At 36.2% G+C, this 26,273-nt stretch overlaps 1 protein-coding gene across 6 annotated transcripts in view; it reads left to right on the top strand.

Moving 5' to 3' along the window:
- GON4L (gon-4 like) overlaps positions 1-26,273 on the top strand; it is an 83,073-nt gene that overhangs the window by 9,747 nt on the left and 47,053 nt on the right. For all 6 annotated transcript variants that reach the window (XM_027871217.1, XM_027871216.1, XM_027871218.1 and 3 more), the window contains 3 exons: positions 16,205-16,396; positions 22,716-22,909; positions 24,933-25,007. In XM_027871217.1, coding sequence (XP_027727018.1) covers positions 16,205-16,396; positions 22,716-22,909; positions 24,933-25,007 — 461 coding nt within the window. The remainder of the gene's footprint in view (positions 1-16,204; positions 16,397-22,715; positions 22,910-24,932; positions 25,008-26,273) is intronic.

Raw genomic sequence — 26,273 nt, forward strand, 5'->3', positions numbered from 1 at the left:
AGAGAACTGTGGTTCAAAGAAGTACAAGGTGACCTGTTCAAGGTCAAATAGCACATTAGATCTAGGAGTAAAAAACTACATTGTGCTGTCGTCTTGATGTGAGAGTAGGGAGAGAGTAGGTTGGAGTAGTTAGGTAAAATTTTTTGGAAGAAATATGATTTGGATAGAGACATGAAATACAGGTGGAATTTGAATATGTACAGAGGTTCGGGGATAGTATGACATAGTCTGTGAATAAGGAGAACAGTTTCATCAAAGTAGAGCTTTTCCATGAGAAGAATACAGACGTACCTCAGATATATTGTAGGTTTGGTTCCAGAACACTACAATAAAGTGAGTTACATGAATTTTTTTTTTTGTTTCCCAGTGCTTATAAAAGTTATGTTTACACTGTACTGTAGTCTACTGAGTGTGCAATAGTATTATGTCTTAAAAAATGTATACACCTTAATTAAAAAAATATTTTATTGCTAAGAGTGCTAGCCATCATCTGAGCCTTCAGTGAGTCATAATCTTTTTGCAGGTAGAGGGTCTTGCCACAATGTTGATGGTTACTGACTGATCAGGGTAGTTGCTGAAAGTTGGAGTGGCTATAGCAATTTCTTAAAATAAGACAACAGTGAAGTTTGCCACGTGGATTAACTCTTCCTCTCATTTGAACACTTAGAGGCTGTTAATTGGCCTAATTTCAATATCATTTGGTCTCTGGGAATAGTTTGGCTCAAGGAGAGGGTTAGAGACAGAGAATGACTGGTTGGTATAGCAGTCAGAACGCAAAACATTTATTAAGTTCTCCGTCTTCTGTGGGCACAATCTGTGGTGCCCCAAAACAATTACAATAGTAACATCAAAGATTACTGATCACAGATCACCATAACAGATATAATAATAATGAACAAGTTTGAAATGTTGTGAGAATTACCAAAATATGACACAGAGACATGATGTGAGCACATTTTGTTGGACTTACTGATAGACTTGCTCGATGCAGAGTTGTCACAAACCTTCAATTTGTAAAAAACACCATATCTGGGAAGCACAGTTAAACAAGGTATACCTTAAATGGGTGATAAGATTGCATTGGTCAGTTGGGACCACTTATGAAAAGAGTGGGGTCCTGGCTCTCTTAAGGTCCGGGCTAGCTATGTGACCTTGGACAAGTTGCCTAACTTTTGGCTACATTTTCCTTAATTGCAAAATAAGAGGATTAGATGTTTCTTAGATCCCTATATTTCTCTGTGTAATAACTGTGCTTCCAAGCATATAGTGATGAGGCCTTTGGCAAAGAATAGTGGCAGTAGAAATGAAGGGGAAAGGGGTCAAAATGATTGATGCTAGGAAAGAATTAATAGGATATGGTGATTGATATTGGGGAAGAAGAGGAAAATTAGGTGATTTTAAGGTCCTGTGTGCTTGGAAGAATGGTGGTGCCTTTAAATGAAATAGGGTGATGGAGAGGGGGAGATGCTTTTGAGAGAGCAGATGAATTCAGTTTTGAATTTGTTGCATTTGAGGAAAACTGAGAGAAAACATTAGTATTCTGTTGAAAATATAAGGTGGGAATCTGGGTAACAAGTTAGGCTTGGAATTGTAGCTTTGGGAATCATCAGCGTAGAGATGATTATTTAAGTTGAGGGAATTGGCACTCACTCCTGAAAGGAGAGAAGCTGAGGAATGAACCTTTGGAGGAGAAAAAAAATAACAAAGGAATCATTGCAGAAGTAGAAGGAAAACCAGGATAGAGTTGTTTTGCAAAAGCCAAGGCGGGAGAAAGGTGTTTTTTGTTTGTTTTTAAATAAAAATCTATCTTCTCTCATACCTCCCTCCGTTATTGAAAAGGAAAGAAAAGCACAAACAAATATACATAGTTGGGCAAAACCAAAGTCTCTCATTGGCTGTGTCCAAAAAATACGTCTCATTCTGCATTCTGAATCCATCACCTCTCTGTCAGGAGGTGGGTAGTCTTTCAAAGTTGTTTGTCTTTACATTGTTGTTGGTGTAGTATCAATTGTTATCCTGGTTCTGCTCATCCCTCTGCTTCATTTCATACAGGTCTTCCTCCTGTTTCTCTGAAACCATCCCCTATAACACTATTCCATTAAATTAATATACCTTAATTTATTTGGCCATTACCCAGTGACGGGCATCCCATTAGTTTTCAGTTTTTTGCCACCATGAAAAGAACTACTAGACAAGTAGGTCCTGATAAGTGTGAATAAAGACTCCCCTTAAGTGGTCACATTATTCTAATTCACACTGTATATTTTAATTGGGCTGGAACCAATTACTATATTTTACATGATTATTTGAATTCAAATGCATGTGACTACTTCAAAGAATTCTTTATTTGAACTAATTAAAACCTAGATGTAAATATTTTTGTGTATATGGGACTTCCTTTTTTTTAAAAAAAAAAATATTTCTGTGGTGTCACTGGATCAAAGGGTATGCATAGTTTAGTAACTTTTGGGGTATGGTTTCAAAATGTTTTCCAGAACAGATAGAACAGTTCATTAATATGCCCACTTCCTCATAGTCCCACCTGCGTTTGTCATTTTCTTTTTTTGGTCATCTTTGCCAATCTGATAGGTATAGATTTCACTAATTAATAGTGATTTGGAATATTTTTTCATATGGCTATAGATAGTTTGGATTTTTTCCTCTGAAAATTGCCTCTTCGTGTCCTTTCTTTCTTCTTTTTTTTATGTTTAGGCAATTGGGGTTAAGTGACTTGCCCAGGGTCACACAGCTAAGTGTCAAGTGTTTGGTCTGAGGCCAGATTTGAACTCAGGTCCTCCTGGTCCAGTGCTCTATCTACTGCGCCAACTAGCTGCCCCCATGTCCTTTATTTCTTAATTGAGGAAGGCTCTTATTCTTAAAAATTTGAATCAGTTCCATATATATTATAAATAAGACCTTTTTCAGATAAACTTACTGCAAAGACTTTTTCCCCCAATTACCTGCTTTCCTTCTAATTTTAGATGCACTGGTTTTGTGCAAAAACTTCTAAATTGTATATAATCAAAATTGTCTATTTTATCTTCTGTTATTCTCTATCTTTTGTTTGGTTATGAATTCTTTTCTTATCCATAGTTCTGAAAGATACTTTCTTCTTTTCTACTGATTTGTTTATGACATTGCTCTTTGTGTTGTGTACCCATTTGAAGTTTATCTTGGTATATAGTATATTAGATGTTGGTATATGCCTAATTTTTGTCATATTGCTTTCTAGTTTTCCCAGTGGCTTTTGTCAAATAGTGAGTTCTTTACCCAAAAGCTGGGATCTTTGCGTTTATTAAACGCTAGATTACTGTGCTCATTTGCTTCTGTGTATTGTGCATCTAATGTTTTCCACTAATTGACCTCACTATTCCTTAGCGGGTAACAGATAGCTTTGATGATTAATGCTGTGTAATATAGTTTGAAGTCTGGTCCTTCTAGGCTTTGATCCTTCACTCTTTTTTCATTATTATTATTGAAATTCTCTATCTTTTGTTTCTTGAGATGAATTTTGTTATTATTTCTTCTTGCTCTATTAAGTAATCCTTTGGTAGCTTGATTGGTGTGGTGCTGAATCAACAGATTAATTTAGGTAGTATTGTCATTTTTATTATATTGGCTTGGCTTACCTATGATCAAGTAATTAATTTTTACATTTGTTTAGGTTCTTGTTTTCATAGGATTTTAGGTTTTTGTATTCATATAGTTCCTATGTATATCTTGGCAGGTATACTTCCATGTATTAAATTCATTCTGTAGTTATTTGAAATGTAGTTTTTCTTTTTATATTTCCATGCTGGGATTTGTTGGTGATATGCAGAAATACTTATGATTTCATTGGGCTTATTTTATATCCTGTAACTTTGCTGAAATTATTAATAGTTTCAATTAGTTCTTTAGTTGATTCTCTAAGGTTTTTTGAGGATACCATCATGTATCATTTGCAAAAAGTGATCATTTTGTTTCCTCTTTGTCAATACTTATTCTCTCAATTTCTTTTTCTTATGTTATTGCTTTAGCCAGCATTTCTAACGCTATATAAAATAGTAACAATGATAATGAACAACTTTGATTTACCTTTGATTTTAATAGAAAGGCTTCTAGTTTTCCCTATTACATTATAATGCTGGCTCTTAATTTTAGGTAGATAATACTTATCTTGTTAAGGAAAAATCCATTTATTCCTGTTTTTTAACAAGAGTGTATATTGTATTTTGTTAAAAGGTTTTTCTACGGGCTGTTAGGTGGCGCGGTGGATAGAGCACCGGCCCTGAAGTCAGGAGAACCTGAGTTCAAATGCTGCCTCAGACCAAACACTTGTCACTAGCTGTGTGACCCTGGGCAAGTCACTTAACCCCAATTGTCTGGGGAAAAAAAAGGCCAAAAAAACCCCCCAAACCAACTAAAAGGTTTTTCTACATATGGAATAATCATATGATTTTTGTTCTTGTTATTGAAATGGCCTTTTATGGTGATAGTTTTCCTAATACTGAACCAGTCTTGCATTCCTGGTATAACTCCAACATGTTCATAACGTATAATCTTTGTGGTGTGTTTCTATAAATTCCTTCCTAATATTTTAACATTTTTATATCAATATTCATTAGGGATGTTGGTTTGTAGTTTCCTGTTTTTGTTTTTGTTTTTGGTTTTTTTTTGGTTAGGCAGTGGGGTTAAGTGACTTGCCCGGGTTCACACAGCTAGGCTAGTAAGTGTTATGTGTCTGAGGCCGGATTTGAACTCAGGTTCTCCTGAATCCAGGGCCAGTGCTCTATCCTCTGCGCCACCTAGCTGCCCCCCTTTCTCTGTTTTTATTCTTTGTCACGTTAGTATTAATTTTAAGACCATATTTATATCATAAGAGTTTGGTAGTACTCTTTTTTTGTTTGTTTGTTTGTTTGGGTTTTTTTGCTTTTTGGTAAGGCAGTTGGAGGTTACTTAAAGTGACTTGCCCAAGGTCACACAGCTAGTGTCTGAGGCTGGATTTGAATTCAGGTCCTCCTGACTCTAAGGTCAGAGTTCTGTCCACTGCACCATCTAGCTGCCCCTCTTTCCTGTTTTTTCAATCAGCTTATGTAATGTTGGATTAATTGTTCTTTAAATGTTTGAGAGAATTCACTTATAAATCCATCTGGTTCTGTGATTTTTTTTCTTCAAGATTTCCTTTGTGACTTCTTCAGTTTCTTTTTCTGAGATTGGGCGTTTTGTATTTTTGTAAATATTCATCCATTGCATTTTAATTATGATTAGGCAAAGGAATTTCTAACAATTTCTTTTACTTATTTGCTTTAAGTTCTCCTTTTTCATTTTTGATACCGATAATTTGATTTGCATCTAATTAGCTAATGGTTTGTCTATTTTATTTTTAAAACATCCTAATTTTATTTATTAATTAAAATTTTTTTCTTTCAGTTTCATTAATCCCGTTGATTTTTCAGGATTTCTATTTGATGTATAATTTGGCTTTTCAAATTTTTTTTTAGTTGCATGCTCAACTTGTTGATCTGTTTTGTTGATGAAAGTGTTAAGAGATAAAAATTTCCCTCTAAGGACTGCTTTGACTGTATCCCTAAACTTTTTATGTTACTTCATTGTTGTCTTTGCATTTAATTAAATTATGTATTGTTTTTATGCTTTTTTTGACCAACCCATTCTTTAAGTTATTTAGTCTGTAATTATTTTGTAAGTGGTTATTTATTGAATATAATTTTTTTCTTTCATTGTGGTATGTAAAAGGTTTATTTGGTATTTCTCCTTTTCTGCATTTATTGGGGAAGTTTGTATGCCCTAATATGATTTATAATCTTTTTTGTGAAGATGCCAGGTACAACTGAGAAATGTGTATAGCCCTTTCTATTCCCATTCAGTAATTACCATATGTCTATGATACCTAACTTTTCTAAAATTTTCATCAGGTCCTTAACTTCTTTTCTGTTTATTTTTTGGATAGATTTGTCTTTTGTGAAAGGGGTACATTGATGTCCCCCACTATTACAGTTTTACCTTCTGTTTTTCCCTACAACTCATTTAGTTTTTCCTTCAAGTATTTAGGTGCTATGCTGTTTGGTTCGTATGTATTTACTGTTGATATGAATTAAATTTTTTTTTCCCTTCCCCCTTTGCCCCCACCCTAGAGATGGCTATCATTAGACACAAATAAGTATATATATATGTGTGTGTGAAATTATTCTATGCATACTTCTATTTATCAGTTCTTTCTCTGGATGCAGATAGTATCTTTCTTCATATGTCCATTATTGTTAATTTGGCTATCTATAATAGTCAAAATTACTTAGTGTATATACAGCGTTCTGTTGGTTTGGCTCATTTTACTCTTTGTTATTTCATGCAAGTCTTTCCGTGTTTTTCTAAAATCATTGAGCTCATCTTTTGGGGGGGGGGAGGGCAAGGCAATCTGGGTTAAGTAACTTGCTTAAGGTCACACAGTCAGCAAGTATCATGTGTCTGGGGCTGGATTAGAACTCAGATCCTCCTGGCTCCAGGGCCCGTCCTTTATCCACTGCCCCACCTAACTGCCCTGAATTAATTTTCTGTGGTACCTTTCAGCATAATGTAATTTCCTTGTTTATATTTTTTAATTGTATATTTTTGCTGTTGCCTTATTTGGATCATGATTGTGGCCTCTGCCTTTTTTACTTCAACTAAAGCATAATAGATTTTGCTCCAGCCCCTTATTTTAACTCTGTGAAGTTTCAGTTGTGTTTCTTTTAAACAATGTATTTTTGGATTTTGATCTCTAGTATAGTCTGCTGCCTTCCATTTTATGGGTAAATTTATATCATTCACATCGATACCCCCCTTCTAAAGAAGAGAATGGTAAATGATACTGTGTTCAGAACCAGTGCTCTAGATTTGCTTCTGCTCTCCTGTCCCTTTAATCTTTTCGTTACCTAGAGCCCAATCATAGATTCTCATCCCTTCTTTCTTTTTAAACTCCTCTTCATGGTCCACTCTCCAGATTAGAGATTTTTTTTGCATATGATTAATTCCTCTCTGATACTATTTTCTCTATTATTCCCCCCATTCCTTCTCCACTTTCACTCTGTTGAGTAAAATGTTATTTTTTTTTAAATTTTTTAATTGATTTATTTTGATTTATCAACAATCACTTCCACAAGCTTTTTAGTTTTAAATTTTTCTCCCCCTCCCTCCCCAAGACGGCACGCAATCTGATATAGGCTATACATATACATTCCTATTAAACATATTTTCACATTAGTCATGTTGTAAGTAAGAATTAGAACCAATAGGAGGAACTACCAGAAAGAGGAAACAAAACACAACACAAGAAAAAAATAGCAAGTAGTATGCTTCGATCTGCATTCAAACTCCGTAGTTCTTTCTTTGGATGTGGATAGCATTTTCTATCATAAGGCCTTTGGAAATGTCTTAGATCCTTGTGTTGCTGAGAAGTGTTAAGTCAGTCAATATTAGTCATCGCACAGCATGGTTGTTACTGTGTACAGTGTTCTGGTTCTGCTCACTTCACTCAGCATCAGTCTATACAAGTCTTTCCAGGTTTTTCTGAAGTCTGCCTACTCATCATTTCTTATAGCACAATAGTATTCCAATACCGCAACTTGTTCAGCCATTCCCCAGTCGATGGGCATCCTTTCAATTTCTAATTCTTTGCCACCACAAAAAGAGCTGCTATGAATATTTTTGTACATGTGGGTCTTTTTCGCATTTGTGTAATCTCTCAGGGGTATAGCCCTAGAAGTGCTATTGCTGGGTCAAAGGGTATGCACAGTTTTATAGCCCTTTGGGCATAGTTCCAAATTGCTCTCCGAAATGGTTGGATCTTTTCACAACTCCACCACCAATGCACTGTTGTTCAAATTTTCTCACATCTTCTCCAACATTTATCATTTTCCTGTTTTGTCATGTTGGCTGATCTGATAGGTGTGATGTGGTACCTCAGAGTTGTTTTGATTTGCATGAAGTGTTATTTCTGCACCCAGTTGGGTGTGTATAGCCTTCTCTACTTTGACAGTTCAGATGAAAGTGAGGTTCCAGTGTCAGTTGTTTTCTTCTGTCACTTCATGTTTGTATAGATCTTAAGAAAGTACTTGATTATATGAAATAATTTCCCCCACCTTTTCTTTTTCTTTTCTCTCCTCCCCCTTTTTCCTCACCATTTACTTTCTTCTTTTGGGATTATCAAAACACAACAAAACCACTCCTAGGCAATCTTATTTGACTTCCTCTATGACCCCTAATGATATTGGGTTCTGAGGGGACATCATCTCCCCCTATTAGAATATACTTCGTCCTTGTTTAGTCTCTTATGATTGGTCAACTTATATTTACCTTTTTATGTTTATCTTGACTCGTAAATTTGAACTTCAAAATCTCTGTACTGTTCTGGTCTTTTTTTTTTTTTTTTTTTTTTTTTTAAGGAATGCTTGGAAGTCCTCTGTAGTATTAAATGACCACTTTTTTCCCTCTTTAGGAATATACTCAGTTTTGCTGGGTAAATTTTTTTTTTTAATTTTAAGCCTTTATCTTTTGCTTTTTGGAATATCGTATTCTAAGCTCTCTACTTTTTTTATGGTGGTTGCTGCTAAATCTTGTGTGATCCTGACTCTGGCTCTTTGATATTTGAATTCTTTATTTCTGGCTGCTAGCAGTATTTTTTCTTTTACCTCAAAGCTCTAGATATTGACTTTAACGTTCCAAGGAATTTTCATTTTGAAGTTTTAGGAGCTGACATTTTTTTTAAATTTTCACTTTGCCCTCTGGTTCTAAGAGATCTAGGCTGTTTTCTTTTATGATCCCTTGAATATGATGTCTGGGCTCTTATTTTGATTATGACTTTCACGAAGTCTAGTGATTCTTAAATTATATCTCCTTAATCTGTTTTCCAGGTCAGTTGTCTTTGCTATGAGGTATGGTCATATTCTAATCCAGAAATTAGGGGTTTTATGGACAGAGTTGTAGGATGCAAAATGAAGAGTTGCACATAGCTTCAGAGCTGCAGTTTGAGTCTCATGTTAGATAAACTGTTATATGGGTATGGACTGGAGAACGTATTTGTGGTACAAAATTATTTACTGAGTAGAGATTGTTTATAAATAGACCATCAAAAGAATTGGTGCTGTGGTTCATCTCCTGATTGGAAGTCTCCTGAGTGTCCATAGGACAGCCATGTTATTTTGATGTAATGATCATAGAATCATAGCTTTGTAACTGGGAGGGATTGAGGAAGTCATCTAGTTGAACCCTCTTCTTTTATAATTTGGGAAACTGTGGCCTAATGATTTGCTCAAAATGACATTAATATTAAATGTCATAAGCAGGATTTGACTGACTCCACAGTCAGTTCTCTTTCCGTTCTACCATGCTGGTATGTTTTGTTTTTATCACAGTTATTTCTGGATATACCTTAATTCCTTTCATCAAATGAATCCTCCTATTATAGGAAAGAAAAGCCAGTTAATCAATACAGGCTGACCCAGCGATTATAAGCCCAGCAGTATATGCAAAATTCTTCACCCATAGTTCCTGACCTCTCTACTAAAAGTTGAGGGACACTTTCCTTATCTCTTTTCTGGGGCCAGTATTGGTCATTACAATGCCTTAGCCTCTGGCTTCATTTTAATTTTTTTGTTTGTTTCATTATTGTCATATTTATTATTCTCTTGATACTATTTGATTCACTGTGTTCATAACATTTTAATATAATATAACATAACTTTTTGTGTTTTTCTGAATTCTTGGTGTTCATTTCTTATGGTTCAGTAATATTCCATTTCATTCATATGTGAATAGGTCATGCATGATTAAAATGAGTTTGAATAATATGAAATTTGATTGGGTTTAAATTGTAATATGATACCAGGTCCCATTTAATGTGAGCCACAATTCAGTTAATATGACGTGTAACCTCGTTGAGGGATTTGATACACCCCTACATTTTAAAGAGCTCTTAATACAATGGACAAGAGGAAGAATACTTCAGTTGAAAACGTTGCCAGCACAAGAAAGAAGAAGCTACATCAGAACAAAAATTTGATGGTATAAATGTGACCATAGTAATTCAAAGATAGGAAGTTGTTGGGATGTGTGAACTAATATGAAATATTAGAATATGGAATTCATGATATGGAAAATGTGCAGGCACAATAAAAGAAAAAGGCAAAATTGCAGCAGTTTTTTTTTTTTTGGTGGTTCACAAACAAGGAATAGAAGTGTTAATACTAGAAATAGAGCAACTTTTAGCTGTGTGGTTTGAAGATTGAATTAAACGTGCATTCCTGTTGCTGTGCAAACAGACAAAAGCTTCACATTTATTTAAGGAAGTGAAAGAAAATGGAAATGAAGTGGCTAGTGAAGAAACATTGATTGCCAAGTGTTGGTGTTGGTTGGTTCAATTGCTTTAAAAGTTGCCTAATGTTAAAATTACCATAGAGATGGCCAGTGCAGATGAGAACACAGAAGCTAAACATCTTGATGTTTTGAAGAAAATAATTTAAGAAGTGGTGGATACACTGATCAACACATATTTAAGTGTAGATGAAACAAGCTTATTCTGGAAAGGGATGCCTTTCAGAATTTACTTTTCTTTCATTCATTCATTTATTTAATTTTTAGGCAGTTGGAGTTTATTGACTTGCCCAGGGTCACACAGCTGGTGACAAGTGTTTGGTCTGAGGCCGGATTTGAACTCAGGTCTTCCTGACTTCAGGGTCGGTGCTCTATCCACTGTGCCACCTAGCTGCCCTAGAATTTACTTTTCTAAGAAGGAAAAAGTTCAACCTGAATTTAAAGTATCTAAGATGATGTAATACTTACTTTAGGAGGTAATGCAGAAGATTTAAAATTAAAACCAGTGTTTGTTTATTGGTCCCAAAATGGGCAAATAAAGCTATTTTTAAAGAATGGTTTTCAATTTAAAGTGTGTAAGGATCACTCAATACCTATTTTGGGAGGTAATGCAGAAGGGGATTTTAAATTTAAAGCAGTGTTTATTAATTGGGCTTGAAATAAGTGAATAGAGCTATTTTTGAAGAATGGATTTCAAGTTATTTTAACCCAGCTGTTAAAAAGTATTACAAGGACAACAATGTCACATTTAAAGCATTACTGATTTTAGATTTAAAGCATTACTGATTTACTGTTTCAGGTCGTCTAGCTAACTTGGTACATTGTGTGAGGGTGTGAGCATGTAAATTCTTCTAGCTCTGGATAAAGCTCTCAGCACCTACTGGCATATGTATGTTCAGTCTATGATGCGAAAATATTTTAAACAACAATAACAACATTTTCACCATATTGTCAATGTAGGCTTAACTTTAAGATATCCAGTGCTTTTAACAATTTCGATTTCTATAACATTGCTTATATATAAAGAGAGAGTTGGGCTAGATGGTCTTTAAGGTCTGTTTTAGTTCTAAAATTCTTTGAATTTTGGAAACTGCTGAGAAGGGAGGGAAGGAGAGGTAGTAGAGCTAAGCTTAAGGGAGTTATCATAAAGGATCTATAAAGGTGTAGATTGAGGAGAGTGGTGGCATGTAAGGTAGTAAGAAAGTCCTCATGTGACTGCTAAAGAGAGCTTTTTGCACAGTTCTTAAAACCGATTTTTCCAGATTGTTAAATATTCCTTGACTTTTTTTCTCCTTAAGCAACAAAATAGACAGTTTTCATTAGCAGTCTAGTCAGAAAAACCTTTTTAAGGCCAAAATATATGGAGATCTTTTAATAATCCAAAGGAAGAAATCCAAAAATGTTACAGACAATGGGGTGTCAATTGAACAAGCGCATAACTCCCCAAGAGTACTAGTTTAAAGAACAAAATTTACTTTGAAGTATAAGTTATCATATGTTTAACTCTCCTCCCTCCTCCAAAGTTTCATTCTTCTACTGTCACACGTCATTCCTTAAAAGTAGCTTGTAAAAGAAAGAAAGAGTGCTTTAATGATGGTCATAATCTTCCATAATAAGACAAAGTATACAACCTGTTGAGAATGAAAGACTTTATCCACAAAAGATTTTGGGGAATCAGACCCAAACTGAAGACCCTATACATTTGAATTTGACCAGCATTCAAACTAAAGCTTTTTATCTTTTTGACATTGTGAAACAACATGGTGAAGGATCAAAGGATGAACAACTGAATGTAAACAAGGTTTACCGCTCACATTTTTTTTTTACTGGATCTGTGATTTTACTAGTGTAGGAAGTTCTGTACCAGTGCAGAGGGTCACCTACTTTGCAGCTTATGGTTTTAGAGTTGCTTGGGGCATAAAGGGTTAAATGATTTACTCAGAATCTTTTAGTCTATATGTATTGGAGGCCCCATTTGAACTTGCCTTCCTAACTCATAAGCTAACTCTGTCTGCTGTACCATGCTTCTCATACTTCAAAGGCATGTATGCCTTGTGCAGGTTGCAAAATAAAGCTACCCAGTATTGATGAAAATGATGTCTCAAGGCAGAAAGCCTTGATATTGAGGTAAAAATTTGTATCTACCTCACTGGGTTGCTAAGAGGATCAATAAGACTGTATCTGTCTGTCTGTCTGTCTATCTATCTATCTATCTATCTATCTATCTATCTATCTCTGTCTGTCTGTCAATCTTTGTACACCTTAAAGTGCTATATGATAGCTAGAATCTTATATAGAGCTTTATGGTTTGCAAAACACTTTACAGTTACTATGTCATTTGATCCTTACTATCTACTGGGAGGTAGGTGCTATTATCCTTCTTTTACAGATGAAGAAACTGAGGCAAACAGGTTAAGAGACTTGTTCAGGGTTACACAGCTAGTATGTATCTGAGGCAGAATTTAAACTTCAGTCTTTTTGTCTGTTATTACAGTACTTGCTAAAGGAAAATTTGCAGTGAGAAGAAGGTATCTCTAAATCAATCAACAACCATTTATTAGATGCTACTGTGTGCCAGGCATGGTACTGGCAATTTAAAAAAGCCATGAGATGGCATTCAGTTTCTTTCTGTCTTCAAAATCTCTCCCCAAAGAAACCCTTCTTAATTTCATCACTGACAAATGTATTCCTTCATCTTCTGATTTGTGGCAATAGAAATCAGTCAGCAAGCTTGAATGAAGTACTTACTAAGTACTTATATTAGTGTTAAGTGTCTTCTAGTTTCCAAGCACTGTGCTAGGTGTATTGAAAATAAAATATAAAAGTGAAATTGTTTCTTCATGAAGATTTGGGGTGAGGGGTGGGTGGGGAGGATAGGGGGTGGGAGGGAGGAAGGATACAACATGTTTTCAGATAAATAAATACAGTGATATGCTAATTACTTGAGACAAAGTAAAATAAATTTATTGTCTTTTAAAACTTTTCAACTTCTTACATCTTTAAAAACCAGTTGGGGAAACCAGCTCAGTCTGGTTTTATGTGGCCAAGATTAGATATGCTGAGTCAGAAATATAAGATGTGCCTTACCAGTGCTGTCCTACGATGAGACCATATCCCAGTTTTTGCTCATCCCAAGTAATCAGCACACTACTCTACTGCGTATATGCAGTGGTATTGGCATAGCATTCAATCCTCTTTGTATAAGATAGGATATTACTTTCTCCAATCAGTTTTCAGTATGAAAACTTTCCTCCCATCTTACTAGGTCTCAAAATCAGCTCCAGAGCCTCCTGTCCCCAGTGAGCTGATGTCAGTGGGGCTCAGCTGCTCTGGTTTCTTTTGCCTTCTTTCTACTTGTTTTATGCTGGTTTCCATGCTTTCTTGGCTTCTACTTTGGCTTCTAATATTTCAGAATCAGGGCATCCTAAGGTGTAGTGACCAATTTCTATCTTAGATTGAAAGAAACCCCAAATCCACATTTTTGTTAGATAAGATACTGATAGCTTCATAGTTATCCCAGAAAAGTTCTTTGATTCAGAGTTTAAAAAAAGTCATATGTAAATTAGCCTCTGGGAAACCATACACTGCAGCTATCTTTAAAATCAACCTGTATTTTTGCCTTTGAAGTACATGCTTTCCGCAGTTCTCTCAGAAGTTTATGTGTTTTTCTTCAGGTACTTTCATCTGAGGGGCTGCTGTGTTCTCAGATATTCTTAGAACTGTTTATGTTTCTTCCACCTATTAGATTAGATTGGCTAATATGATAGAAAAAAAATGACAAATATTGGAGGAGATGTGGAAAAACTGAGACACTAATGCACTCTTGGTGGATTTGTGAACTCCAGCCATTCTGGAAAGCAATTTGCAACAATGCCCAAAGGGCTATAAAACTGTGTATCCTTTGACCCAGCAATACCATTACTAGGTCTATATCCCAAAGAGATTAAAGGAAAAGGAAAAGGACACATAGGTACAAAAATGGTGGTGGCAGAGAATTGGAAATTGAGGGGATGGATGCTCATCAGTGGGGGAATGGATGAACAATGAAATACTATTGTGCTATAAGACATAATGAGCAGGATGGTTTCAGAAAAACCTGGGAAGACTTATATGAACTGATGCAAAGTGAACTGAGTAGAACCAAGAGAACATTGTGCATAGTAACAGCAATATCGTATAATGATCAATTGTAAATGACTTAACTATACTGATCAATACAATGATCTAAGACAGTTCCAAAAGAGTTATGAAAAATGCTCTCCACCTCTAGAAAAAGAACTGATGGAGTCTGAATGTAGATCAAAACATAATTATTTAATTTCTTTGGGTTTTTTTAAAAATTTTTTTTGGCAGCATAGCTAATATGGAAGTGTATATTGCATGATTTCACATATGTAATTGATAGCACATTTCTTGCCTTCACAATGAGTGGGGGGAGGCTGGTGGTAGGGAGAGAGAAGTCGAAACTCAATTAAGAAAAAAAATGCCAAAAAGTAATAAATTTGAATTTTTTAAAAAAGCAGCTCTTTGTGTTTCTTGTCAAGCTGCTTTTCTCTTGAGTTTCACATAACATGTCTCATTTCTGCCCTTTTCAGTAAATAAAATGTCCATATAAGACTACAAAATAAATATGCAGTGATCTGGGACAAAGGCACCAACAACTAGAAATCAGGAAGGACCTCCTGAAGGAGGTATGACTTCTCTGCCTCACTTAAATCCAATTTATGAACAAGTCAAGACATCACCTTCATGATGTCATTGGTCTTCTTAGAGAATGAAGGAAGAACAACAATAAGCACTTGACCTGAGTGAGCTTTGAAGGGAGATAGGGGAAAGCATTCCAGGACTGTTTGTAAAGGCACAGTATAGAGAAGACCGAATGTCAGGTGACTGAAGTATAGATTGTATAAGGTAGGCTGGAGTCAGATTGTGAAAGGCTTTAAACACCAAACAGGAGTTTGTATTTTATCCTAGAGGCAATGGAGAACCACTAAAGCCTCCTAATCAAAGGAGTAACATGATCCAACCTGTGCTTTAGGAATACCAGTTTGGCAGATGTGTAGAGGAAAGATTGGAGAAGAGAGAGATTCAAGGCTGGGAGATCTATTAGGAGGCTACTGTAGTTGTCTGTGTGAGAGCTGATGAGGGCTTGAACTAGGGTGGTTGTGGTGTATGATTAGATATGGGAGGAGAGTCTGAAAAATGGAGGCTAGCTCCTAGGTTGTAAACCTGGGTGGTGTCCTTAACAAATTGAGATGTTAGGAGGAGGTGTGGTTTTAAGGAAAAGATAGTGAGTTCTGTTTTGGACTAAATTTAAGATGCCTGGCAGTTGGAGAAGTGGGCCCGGGGCTGAGGAAAAAAGTGGGAGCTTGATATATAGATTATCGAGGTTGAATCCGTGGGAGTTGGTGTGACTGTCTCAAGCAGACTGCCTTGACAGCCAGTACAGGACAGAACTTAGTTTGGACATGCTTTTGGCCACAGGGTTGGCTACAGAGAAATTAATTTTTTCTGTTATAGCAACTCATGAAAATCATCTCCTGCTCACATATAACTTGTGGTTCATTTGACATTGTGTTTGTGGTTGTTTTTATGCCTGGATCAGGAACGTAGTCTATCACACATATTATTTCTGTAGCAAAAACAGATTTTACTTTTCTAATTTTGACTTATGGCAACATTTCCAGGACTGGTTTAAGTTTGAGGGCTTTCCATCCACATAAGTAGTAATACTTGGGTACTAATATGTAGGTGTACACTGATATCATGATATTGATTGACTGACTGGAAAGCTTTTTATATGAAAAAAGAATGTGAATACTGACCATATGGCATTACACTTGTGACCTTTCTATAGGAAAACCTCAAATGCAGTCTGAAAAGGAGGGGCCTTTACAACAAGTAGGCAACCACTCTGCAAGGCTTGGAATTCAGCCAAAGAAATCCTCCCAGCCAGGAGGGTTTACTTCTCCTCAAGAAAAGCCAGCTAGGACTCCTGCTCATCAGAATGAAGAAGAGATGGAGGATATTGGACTGTTTATTCCACTTGGTAGGTATCCAGAAGATTTGATTAACATGGTCATATGTTCAAAAATACCTACAGATTGATTCAGGGAATCACGGGAACAAACCCAAATTTTCACTGGCCTTGTTCGTACTTAACACAGTGAATTTTTCATTAAGCTTCTTGTTGATATCAGTCTCTGTTTATCAGGGAAGAGTGTATTATTAGCCACTCCATAATGTTGTCAGTCTGCTTGCTCAATACCTTCTCTTGAAGATCAAGAAACTATATAGCTGTTTTGGTCATCTCGGGACCTTGTTTTCATAAATATAGTTTCTCTATTTTATATGAAATGTTGGGAAATCCCAGAATATTTTGAAATCTTTGTTGAAATTAAGGAACACAAATGCATTTCAAAGCAAGATAAAAACAATTTGAAGATTATCAGTTCTTTAGATTATCTCTGTAACAGCTTCCTTTTGTTTGTCTGGATAATTGAGATATGTCTATGCGGGAATTTCTTACACAGGCTCATGTTCCCCAACAAACTCATTATCAGAATCAAAAGAGTCAGAGATTTGATTTAATTTAGTCCCTAAACCCAGCCATGATGATGTTAAGGGATTTGCACTTCAGATCTGACAAAAGCCATGTCAAGGGAGAATTGATTTTGTGCTGAGGAGCCTACTTTTTCTTGGTTTATTTCTCATTGCTTTCCTCTTTGGAAAAGGCATGCCTTGTACCTTAATCAATGAAGAGGATACAGGAGTGTTTTAACTCCCTAACTTCCCAATTCCTTAGCCTCCTGTGACCATGACTCTACCTCAGCCACACAGATGGGCACATATCATATCTCATCATTACCCAGGAGTATTTCACTTCATTATTTTGAAACTACATTCCTCTGACCATAACCTCATTTCATTCCATCTCTCCCTGTTCTTAACATCCCTAAATCTATTCTTCACCCATTGAGAACTCCATTCTCTCCTTCTCTCAGTATTTCTTGGGCGGTTAGCTCTGGTCTGACTTCACATTTCTTCCCTTTTCAGTTTCAGCCCAATAGATAACCATATCAACTCTTCATTGGCCTCTGCTCTCACATCTCTTGTCCCCTTGTCCTGTTGTTGCTCATATATGTTGTCAGTTGTCAGCCTCAGGTTACTCTAACCATCTGTTCCCTTTGTCCTACTCAAAGGCTGCTGAACAGAGCTGGAGAAAGTCACAGAATTCTGCTGACTGAATACATTATAAATCCAGGTTTTCCAACATTAACTGGGCCTTTACTGCAATAAAGCAATACTTTTATTCCTCCCTTGTTGGTTCTCTATATCACCTCCCACAGAAGCTATTCCAAACCCTCTTCTCTTCTCAAGCCTACCTCTTCTCCCTCTCTATCAGCTGAGGGCTTTGACTTGCCTATTATTCCTGAGAAAATTGAGACCAATGGATATGAGCTCTGGCTTCTTCAGTTCTTTCATCTCAAAACTCTTCATTCTTTCCTCCTTGCCAGTTTCTGTCAGTGAGGTGGTCTTTGCCTTTGCCAAGACTAACCACTCTACATGTGTACTTGATCCAGTCCCTTCCCACCTTCTCTAGCATATTACAACTTCAGTCACCCCTTCTCTCTATTGTTCAGCCTCATCTTATTTACTGGTTCCTTCTCTGCTGTCATGAAACACGTATAAGTCTTTCCCATCCTTAAAAAATTGTCATTAGACAATTATCATGCTGTATCTTTCTTCTCTTTCTTAGCCAAACTGCTTGAAAATATTATTTCTGCTCAGTGCCTCTACTCTCTTCTCACTTAGTTATTAACCCTTTGCATTTTGGCTTCTAACATTGCCACTCAAATGAAAATGTTCTTTCTAAATTTACCAGTGAACTCTTAATTGCTAAATCCAACCTACTTTTCTCAGTCCTTATCCTTCTTGACCTGTCCATTGCATTAGACATTGTTGACTACTTTCTCTATCTGGAAACTTTCTCCAATCTGAGTTTTCATGATATATCTCTCTTTTGGTTCTCCTCTTACCTGTCTAACTACTCCTCAGTTTCCTTTGTTGGCTCATTATCTACATTAAGACCTTTAACTGCGGGTGTTTCCCAAGGTACTGTTCTAGGCCCTTTCTCTTCTCTATCTACATTCTGTGTTCTTGGTAACCTCTTTAGTTCCCATGGATTTAATTATCATCTCTGTGCAGATGACTCACAGATCTATAGATCACATACACATATATATATACATACGTAATTGTGTCAAACTCTTTGTGACCCCATTTGGTGTTTTCTTCGCAAAGATGCTGGATTGGTTTGCTATTTCCTTCTCTAGTTTATTTTACTGATGAGGAAACTGAGGCAAACATGATTAAGTAACTTGTCCAAAGACAAACAACTAGTAAATGTCTGAGTCCAGTTTTGAACTCAGGAAGATGAGTCTTCCTGACTCCAGCTCAGGAGCTCTGTCCACTGTGCCAGCTAGCTACTGACCACATAACCACACACACACACATACACGCACATACGTGCGTGTGTGTGTGTGCACATATCCAATCTATATATCCAAAGTCTCTCCCCTGAGTTTCAGTCCCACATTACCAGTTACCCAGTGGATATTTCAGACCGTATGTCGCAGTGACATCTAAAATTCAGCATGTCTAAAACCATACTCATTATCTTTCCGACCAAATCCTCCCCTTTTCCAAACTTTCCTTTTCCTTTTTGAAGATGCACCAACCTTTCATTTTTCCCAGATTAACAACCCTGGGAGGATTTTTACATTATTAACATTACAACATTATCAAATATTATCATATGAAACAGCACTAACAAACAACATTATCCTTGGCTCCTTACTTATCCCACATATCTAGCTGCCAAACACCATTTTTACTTCATGACATCTCTCACATCTGACCGTTTGTTTCTACTCATTCAGTTACCACCGTGGTTCAGGTCCTCGTCACCTTTCAACTAGATTATTACAGAGGCCTTCTAATTGGTCTCCTTCTATCTTTGCTGCGAAAGTGATTTGCCTTAAACACAAATCTGACCCTGTCACTCCCTCACTTGGCAAACTCCAGCAGCTCCCTATTGCTTCTAGGATCAAATATTAACTCCTTGATTTTGCTTTTAAAGCCATATACAATCTGGCCCCAGCCTGTCTTTCTAGCCTCACTGAACATTAGATAATTACACCCCCTGCAACACTCTGCATTTCAGTTATACTGGCTTTGTCTTTCTCTGTTCCTCATAATGGACACTACATCTCCTATCTCGTTGCCTTTGCAGTGGTCATTCCTGATGCCTGGAATGCACTCTCTCCTTCCCTCTGCTTCACAGAATCCTTTTTTTTCCCTTCAAGATGCAACTTAAGTACCACCTACTATTAGTATATTCCTTTCTAAACCACCTTGTATTTATTCTCTTTTTATTCTTTATTTGCTTATATATGTACATATTGTCTCCCCCATTAGAATGTAAGCTCTTCAAGAGTAGAGATTGTTTCATTCTTTGGAGAGTAGAATTGTTTTATTCTTTGTACTTATACAAAGAATCCTAGTACTAAAACCAAATACTTTTATACTAGTACAGAGAATGTGCTAATGCCTATCATAGTGCCTCACACATGATAGGTGTTTAATAAATGCTTGTTGATTGTTTGATTGAACTCCATCTTTCCCCCCAGGATGATACTTCAGATATTTGAAGAGAGTAAGCATATTCCTTTAAGTATTGTCTTCTCTAGGCTAACTATCTGTCATTCTTTCATTTTATCCTCATATCCATCCTATCATTGTGGCATCCAGAACTGAGTACTATATGTCAGATGTAGTTGAACTGGGATAGAATTTAGCATGACTATCGCTTACATTGTCCTGGACACTCTCTTTTTTAATGTAGCTTGATATTAATTTGGTACTGTATCACACCTTTGAGTCATACTGAGCTTGCAGTTCATGAAAAATCCCATATCTTTTTTGGATGGTTTAGCCCAGTCTTGTCCTGTCTTGTACTTGTGAAGTTCATTTTTTTTTTAAAGTTAAGTATAATAGTTGACATTTATCTCTAATAAATTTCAGCTTATTAAATTTGGCTTAAAGTTCTAGACCATTTGAAATCTTTTCGAGCTTGACCCTGTCTTTACACATATTACATATCCTTCCCAATTTTGTGTCATCTACATATATGTTAAGCATGGCATCTATTCTTTTATCAAAATGATATTCAGAAGTGTTAGATAGCAGAAAACCAAGCATAGATTCCTGGGCACTCTACAGAGACTTTATTTAAAGTTAAAATTGAATCATTAATGATTATTCTCTGGTTCCGTCTATTCAAACAATTCCAAATTCATAGAAATGTATTTCTGGCTTGCCTACCTCTCTCCATCTTTTCTGAAGGAGTAGCATGAGTGACTTTGTTATATACTTTAGTAAACTTCAGGTAAACTGTATTTATAGCACTCCTGGTCTACCAATCTACTAGCCATGTTAAAAAAAGAAAATGAGGTTAATCTGTCATTAACTGTTCTTTTGATTTAAAAAAAAATGTTTTAATGATGCCTTTTACTTTTATGTTCCATATAATTCACAGATAAACCTCCTTCCACCTCAGTGAGCTCTTCCTTGTAATAAAAGGTTATGCAGGTAGGTAGGTGGCGCAGTGGATAGAGCTCCAGCCTTGGAGTCAGGAGGACCTGAGTTCAAATATGGCCTCAGACATTTGACACTTACTAGCTGTGTGACTCTGGGCAAGTCACTTAACCCCTATTCCCTCACCAAAAAGCAGAAAAAGAAAGAAAAAGAAAAAGTTATGCAAGACCAGCTGAGACTGGACCTGACCAGAATGCATTATCATGCACTCTACCTAAAGAAGGGATGCACTATCTCATCTCTTCTCCAGGGCAAGGATTAGTTTTTACAGTAACTCATTGTTCATCTTCATGACCTGTTCTTGATTAGTCATCAGATCAGCAAGCATTTATTAAATACCTGCTTTCCACTAAACACTGGGCTAGTGGTTGGGGATATAAAGGAAAAAACAAAAATTCCCTGCCCTCAAGGAGCTCGTGATACTGGAGAAAACAACATATATATACAAGTGAATTAAATATGCAAATGAAATGTAAAGTGATTTGGTGTAGGGGATTAGTAGCTGGAGGTATTAGGAAAGACTTCATATAGAAGATTAGGTTGGAAAACTAAATCCTGCATGAGGAGAGAGTGCATTTCAGCCCTGCAGGACAGCCTGTGTAAAGATAAGGGGGCAGGAGATGGAATTTCAGGTACTGGAAGCAGCAAGTAGGTCTGTTTGGCTAGAACAAAAGGTACATGGAGGAGAGCAATATACAGTATCATGTCTTGGAAAGATAGGCTGGAGCTGGATTTAAAAGGGATATAAATGCCAAACAAAGGCATCTGTAACACTTTCAGAAAAGGAAATAATGTTTATGTGTCAGAACTTGATCTTGATGAAGCCTTGACTCTTTTTGATGACCACTCCATTTTTAGATGTCCACTAAGTCAATCAAAGCTCTAATTAAGCACCAACTAGGTGCCAAGCACTGTGCTTGGCACTCTGTATACAAAGACAAAAATAAAACAGTCCCTGCAAACATTCCTTTTGGTGTTACACTCTAGAATTTTGCCAGAGATCAAAGTCATATTCATTGGCTTGACCTGTAGTTTGCAGACTCTTATTCTCCTTCCTTTTTAGAAAATTGGGATATGAGCTATTCTGTAGTTCAGTAGCACCTCTCCTGTTCTTCATAATGTTTTAGATGTTCCTGGCAGGGATTGACCATCATATTTGACACTTCTTTCAGTACCTTGGAATACATTTTGTCTTGATCTGATAATCTGAATTCATCAAGGGCAGCTGGGTACTTTCTCATTCTCTTCCAACTTATCTTGGGTTTGTACTTCCTGTTTTCTCTTTTTGTTCTTTCCCTTCCATTCCAAAGAACAAAGGCTCCCTTCTGTATAGCATTACTTCTGAGATTTGGAGCTACAGGCTGAGCAGTTTCATTGTCTCTAATTCCAAACAGCATATAACTAATCTTCAATAGTATTGTTTGCCTCCTGGCTTCTGAGAGGTCTTAAAAGAGAAATTAGAAATTTTTTTTAGGTCTATGAAGCAATAATTTTATCTGGTTTAGAGAAGAATGTATATTATCTGTAAATGCATTGAAAAATAAATTATCATATTGATGATGTTATTAATAAGTAACAATGAAGAATCATTTTTCTCATTTTGCTTTTAAGCCTAAAGATTTTTTAAAAGTTTTATTGTTGCTTCTTATTGTTTACACTGCAGTTGATTTCATTGTATTTCATTGATTGTCTTCCTTATTTGTTAACAGAAGAACAAGATGGTGAGGAGGGTGAGAAAAGACGGAGAAAGAAAAAAGCCACCAAGAGGAAACGAGATGGAAGAAGTCAGGAGGAAGGGACGTTGGCTTATGACCTGAAACTGGATGATATGCTTGACCGTACCTTAGAAGATGGTGCCAAACAGCATAACCTAACAGTTGTCAATGTGAGAAACATCCTTCATGTAAGTAAGGCTGAGGTGGGTTTGGGAGCAGAAGGGCTAGCAGGAGATACGTGGCTAGGATGAGGAGGAGGACACAGAGACAGAAATTTATTATGCAAATCAAATCATATTCAATTCAACTTAACAAACAGTAAGCACTTACTGTCTGTAGGGTACCGTTCCATGTTCCATGTATTCAAAGATGAAATAAAACACAGTGTTTGCTGTTGAGATTTGCTGCCAATAAAATCTACATGAAAATAACTTCTACTGCACATTAGAAAGTATAATTATAAAGGACAGATTCAGATTTATTACAAAGGGAGATTTGAAAAGACATAAATCACTTTTACCTAGGAGTTCAGTGAAGGCTTCACGGAAGTGTTGGCACCTGAGTTGGGCTTTAAAGGAAAGAAAGCATTTCAGTAAGTAGAAATGGAGGAGGAAAAGGTCCCTATTAAAACATGAGGAAGAGTGTAAGCAAAGGCATAGAGATGGAAGAGAGCGGGACAAGAATTGGGGGCCATGAGTAGACCAGTTTAACTGAAAGGAAGAGTGCATTAAGAAGATCATCATGAGAGATAGCTAGAAAGATAAGAGTGGAGTCAGAAAGCCTTGAATGCCAGCTAAGTATTTTCTTAGTAGGCAGCAGATAGCCAGTGAAACAGGGATGTTTTCAGGGTGGTGCTTTAGGAAGGTTGTGTTGGAGAGGGGAGAAATCGGATGCAGGAACACCAGTTAAGAGGCTATTGCAACAATTCATTTAAGAGGTGAAAAGGAGAGGGCCCAAAACAGAAGTTTGGGGAACATCCTTTGTTAGTGAGTGTTAATTGGATGAAAGTCCAGAAGAATAGGCTGAGAAGGAGCAGTCAGACAAGGAAGAAGAGAACCAAAATAGTGTCAAAACAAAACAAAACAAAAAAAAAACCTAGGGAGAAGAGAGTGATTTCCTCATAGGCCTCCTCACTTTCATTCTCTACACAGAAGTTATTTGGGTGTCTTGTTTTTTTACTTGTGGCATATGTCTAGCCCAAAGGATTCGTGGTAGGATAAAATAAATTTTTACTAATAAAGACATAGATGGTATGCACATCAAATTTTCAAATGACACAAAAGTTAGAAGAAATAGCTGGTACATTGGACAACAGAATCAGTATCTGAAAAGTGTCCAAAAGCATCTTGAAAGGCTAGAACATTGGATCCAATCTAACATTACGCAGTTTACTAGATACAAATGTAAAATTTTGCACTTGGATACAAAAAAAAAAATCACAAGTAGAAGATGAGAGAAGTGTGGTTAGCCAGTAGGTGTTCTGAAAAAAGATCTGGGGGTTTTTAGTGAACTCCAAGCTCAAATATGAGTCAGTAGTGTGATAGGGCAGCCAAAAATGCTAATTAAATCTTGACCTTGTATTAAAAGAGGCATAGCTTCCAGGGATTGGAAGGTGATAGTCCCACTGTGTGCCATTGCCAGACTTCACCTGGAGTATTGTATTCAATTCCAAGTACCATAGAAGAGCGTTAATAAGCTAGAGATTACCCTGAAGAGGACAACCAGGGTGGTTTGGATGGTCCTGAGTTATTGAGAGGAACTAGGTGAGAAGAACTAGGCATGTTTATCTTAGAGAAGTCTTAGGAGTGACATGAAAACTCTGTTAGGTTCAAGGACTATCATGTGGAGTAGACTTGTTCTGTTTGACCCTGGAGAGCAAATCAGGAGCACATGGGGAAGGTTACAAAGATTTAGGCAATTTAGGCTTGATATCAGGAGGAAACTTCTATGAATTAGAGCTGTCTTGAAGTGGAATGTACTGTCTAAAGGGTCCCCATTTTTGAAGGTCTTCAGGAAGAGAGTGGATAACCATTTGTCAGGTAGGTTGTAGTGGGGCTTTCTTTTCCTATACAGATTAGACTACTATACAGTCCTATATAGATCAGGCCACAAGGTTCCCTTCCGGTTCTCTGTGTCTTTGATTCTACAATAGAACTTTAAATCAAATGAACAAACCTTTGTTGCTTAAAGCAAAAATATCCTTTTCTCCAGGAAGTGATCACAAATGAACATGTCGTAGCAATGATGAAGGCAGCCATCAGTGAGACAGACGACTTGCCCGTGTTTGTGAGTTATTAACTCTTTAATGTGATGGGATTGATTTAGCCAGAAAAATTGGTGGGACTTGAGAAGGGACTTAAAAATAGATTTAATAGTATTAGCAGTAGAATTGACATCAAACTCTCAAAGCCCAATGTTGCTTTCTTATTTTTTAAATTGATAATTTTGTTTTAATAGCTTGATAAACTTATTAAGTAAAACAATACCAAAGAGTATTTATAATTGAGAATATGTGTAATCTTACCCTTTTGTAATTTACTGTTTTAAAAGAGTAGGAGTCTGTTCTTTAACTGTAATGAGGTAGTTTTTTTTAATATAGTTCTTACATTGTATTTAATTTAGGTTTTTTTGGCAATGTTCTTTTCTTATCCATCGTTGTAATCAGTGTATATTCTTTTCAGTCTGTTTTCTTCACCCTGCATTAATTCATACAAGTCTTCCCACATTTCTTTGAATTATTCATAATCATTGTTCCTTACAGAGTAATAATATTCCATTGCATTCATGTTTATTCAGCTATTCCTTATTCTTGGGCACATGATTTGTTTTAATTTTTTTTCTATGACAAATAGAACTATTATTTAAAAATGGAATCTTTTTGTATGAGTAGGCCTTTTTCCCCTATTTTTAAATTCCTTGAGGGGAGAGTGTTGCTATAAACCTAGTAGCAGGGCATTGGGGGTCAAAGAATATGAACAGTTTTATAACTTGTATTTCATTAAATGATTCCATTTTGCTTTCTAAAATGATTATAAGAAATTGCAGCTCTACTAGTGGTGAACTAGTGTATCTGTTTTTTTCCCACAGTTCTGCCAACATTGAATTTCTCCATCTTTGCTAATCTGATAGATGTAAATTGATATTTCAGAGTTGTTTTAATATTAATTTCTTTGGTTAGTAACGATTTGAAGATATTTCAAGTGATTATTGATAATAGTTTTCAGAATACAGACTATCTGTTCATATTCTTTGACCCCAAATTCGTATTTTTTAGAGATACAGCTTTTAACGTTTCATATTTGAATCAATTCTCTGTATGTTTTGAATTTCTGGCTTTAAATCACAATGTTTAATGGATTTAAGGTTTTCCCGTTTTATGTTTCTTCTGTTTGCTTTGCTTTTATTTGTCCAAAAGTTTTAATTTTACATAATTAAAATGATCTTTTACCTTTTATAACTTTTTTTATGTTTGACTGCTTAAAGATTTTCCCCTAACTGGAGTTACGATATAACCCTTCATTTCTCCTAATTTCTTATGGTATGGCTTTCTAT

This window comes from Vombatus ursinus, unplaced genomic scaffold (assembly GCF_900497805.2).
Source record: "Vombatus ursinus unplaced genomic scaffold, bare-nosed wombat genome assembly UNPS02014798.1, whole genome shotgun sequence".
Lineage (NCBI taxonomy): Eukaryota > Metazoa > Chordata > Mammalia > Diprotodontia > Vombatidae > Vombatus > Vombatus ursinus.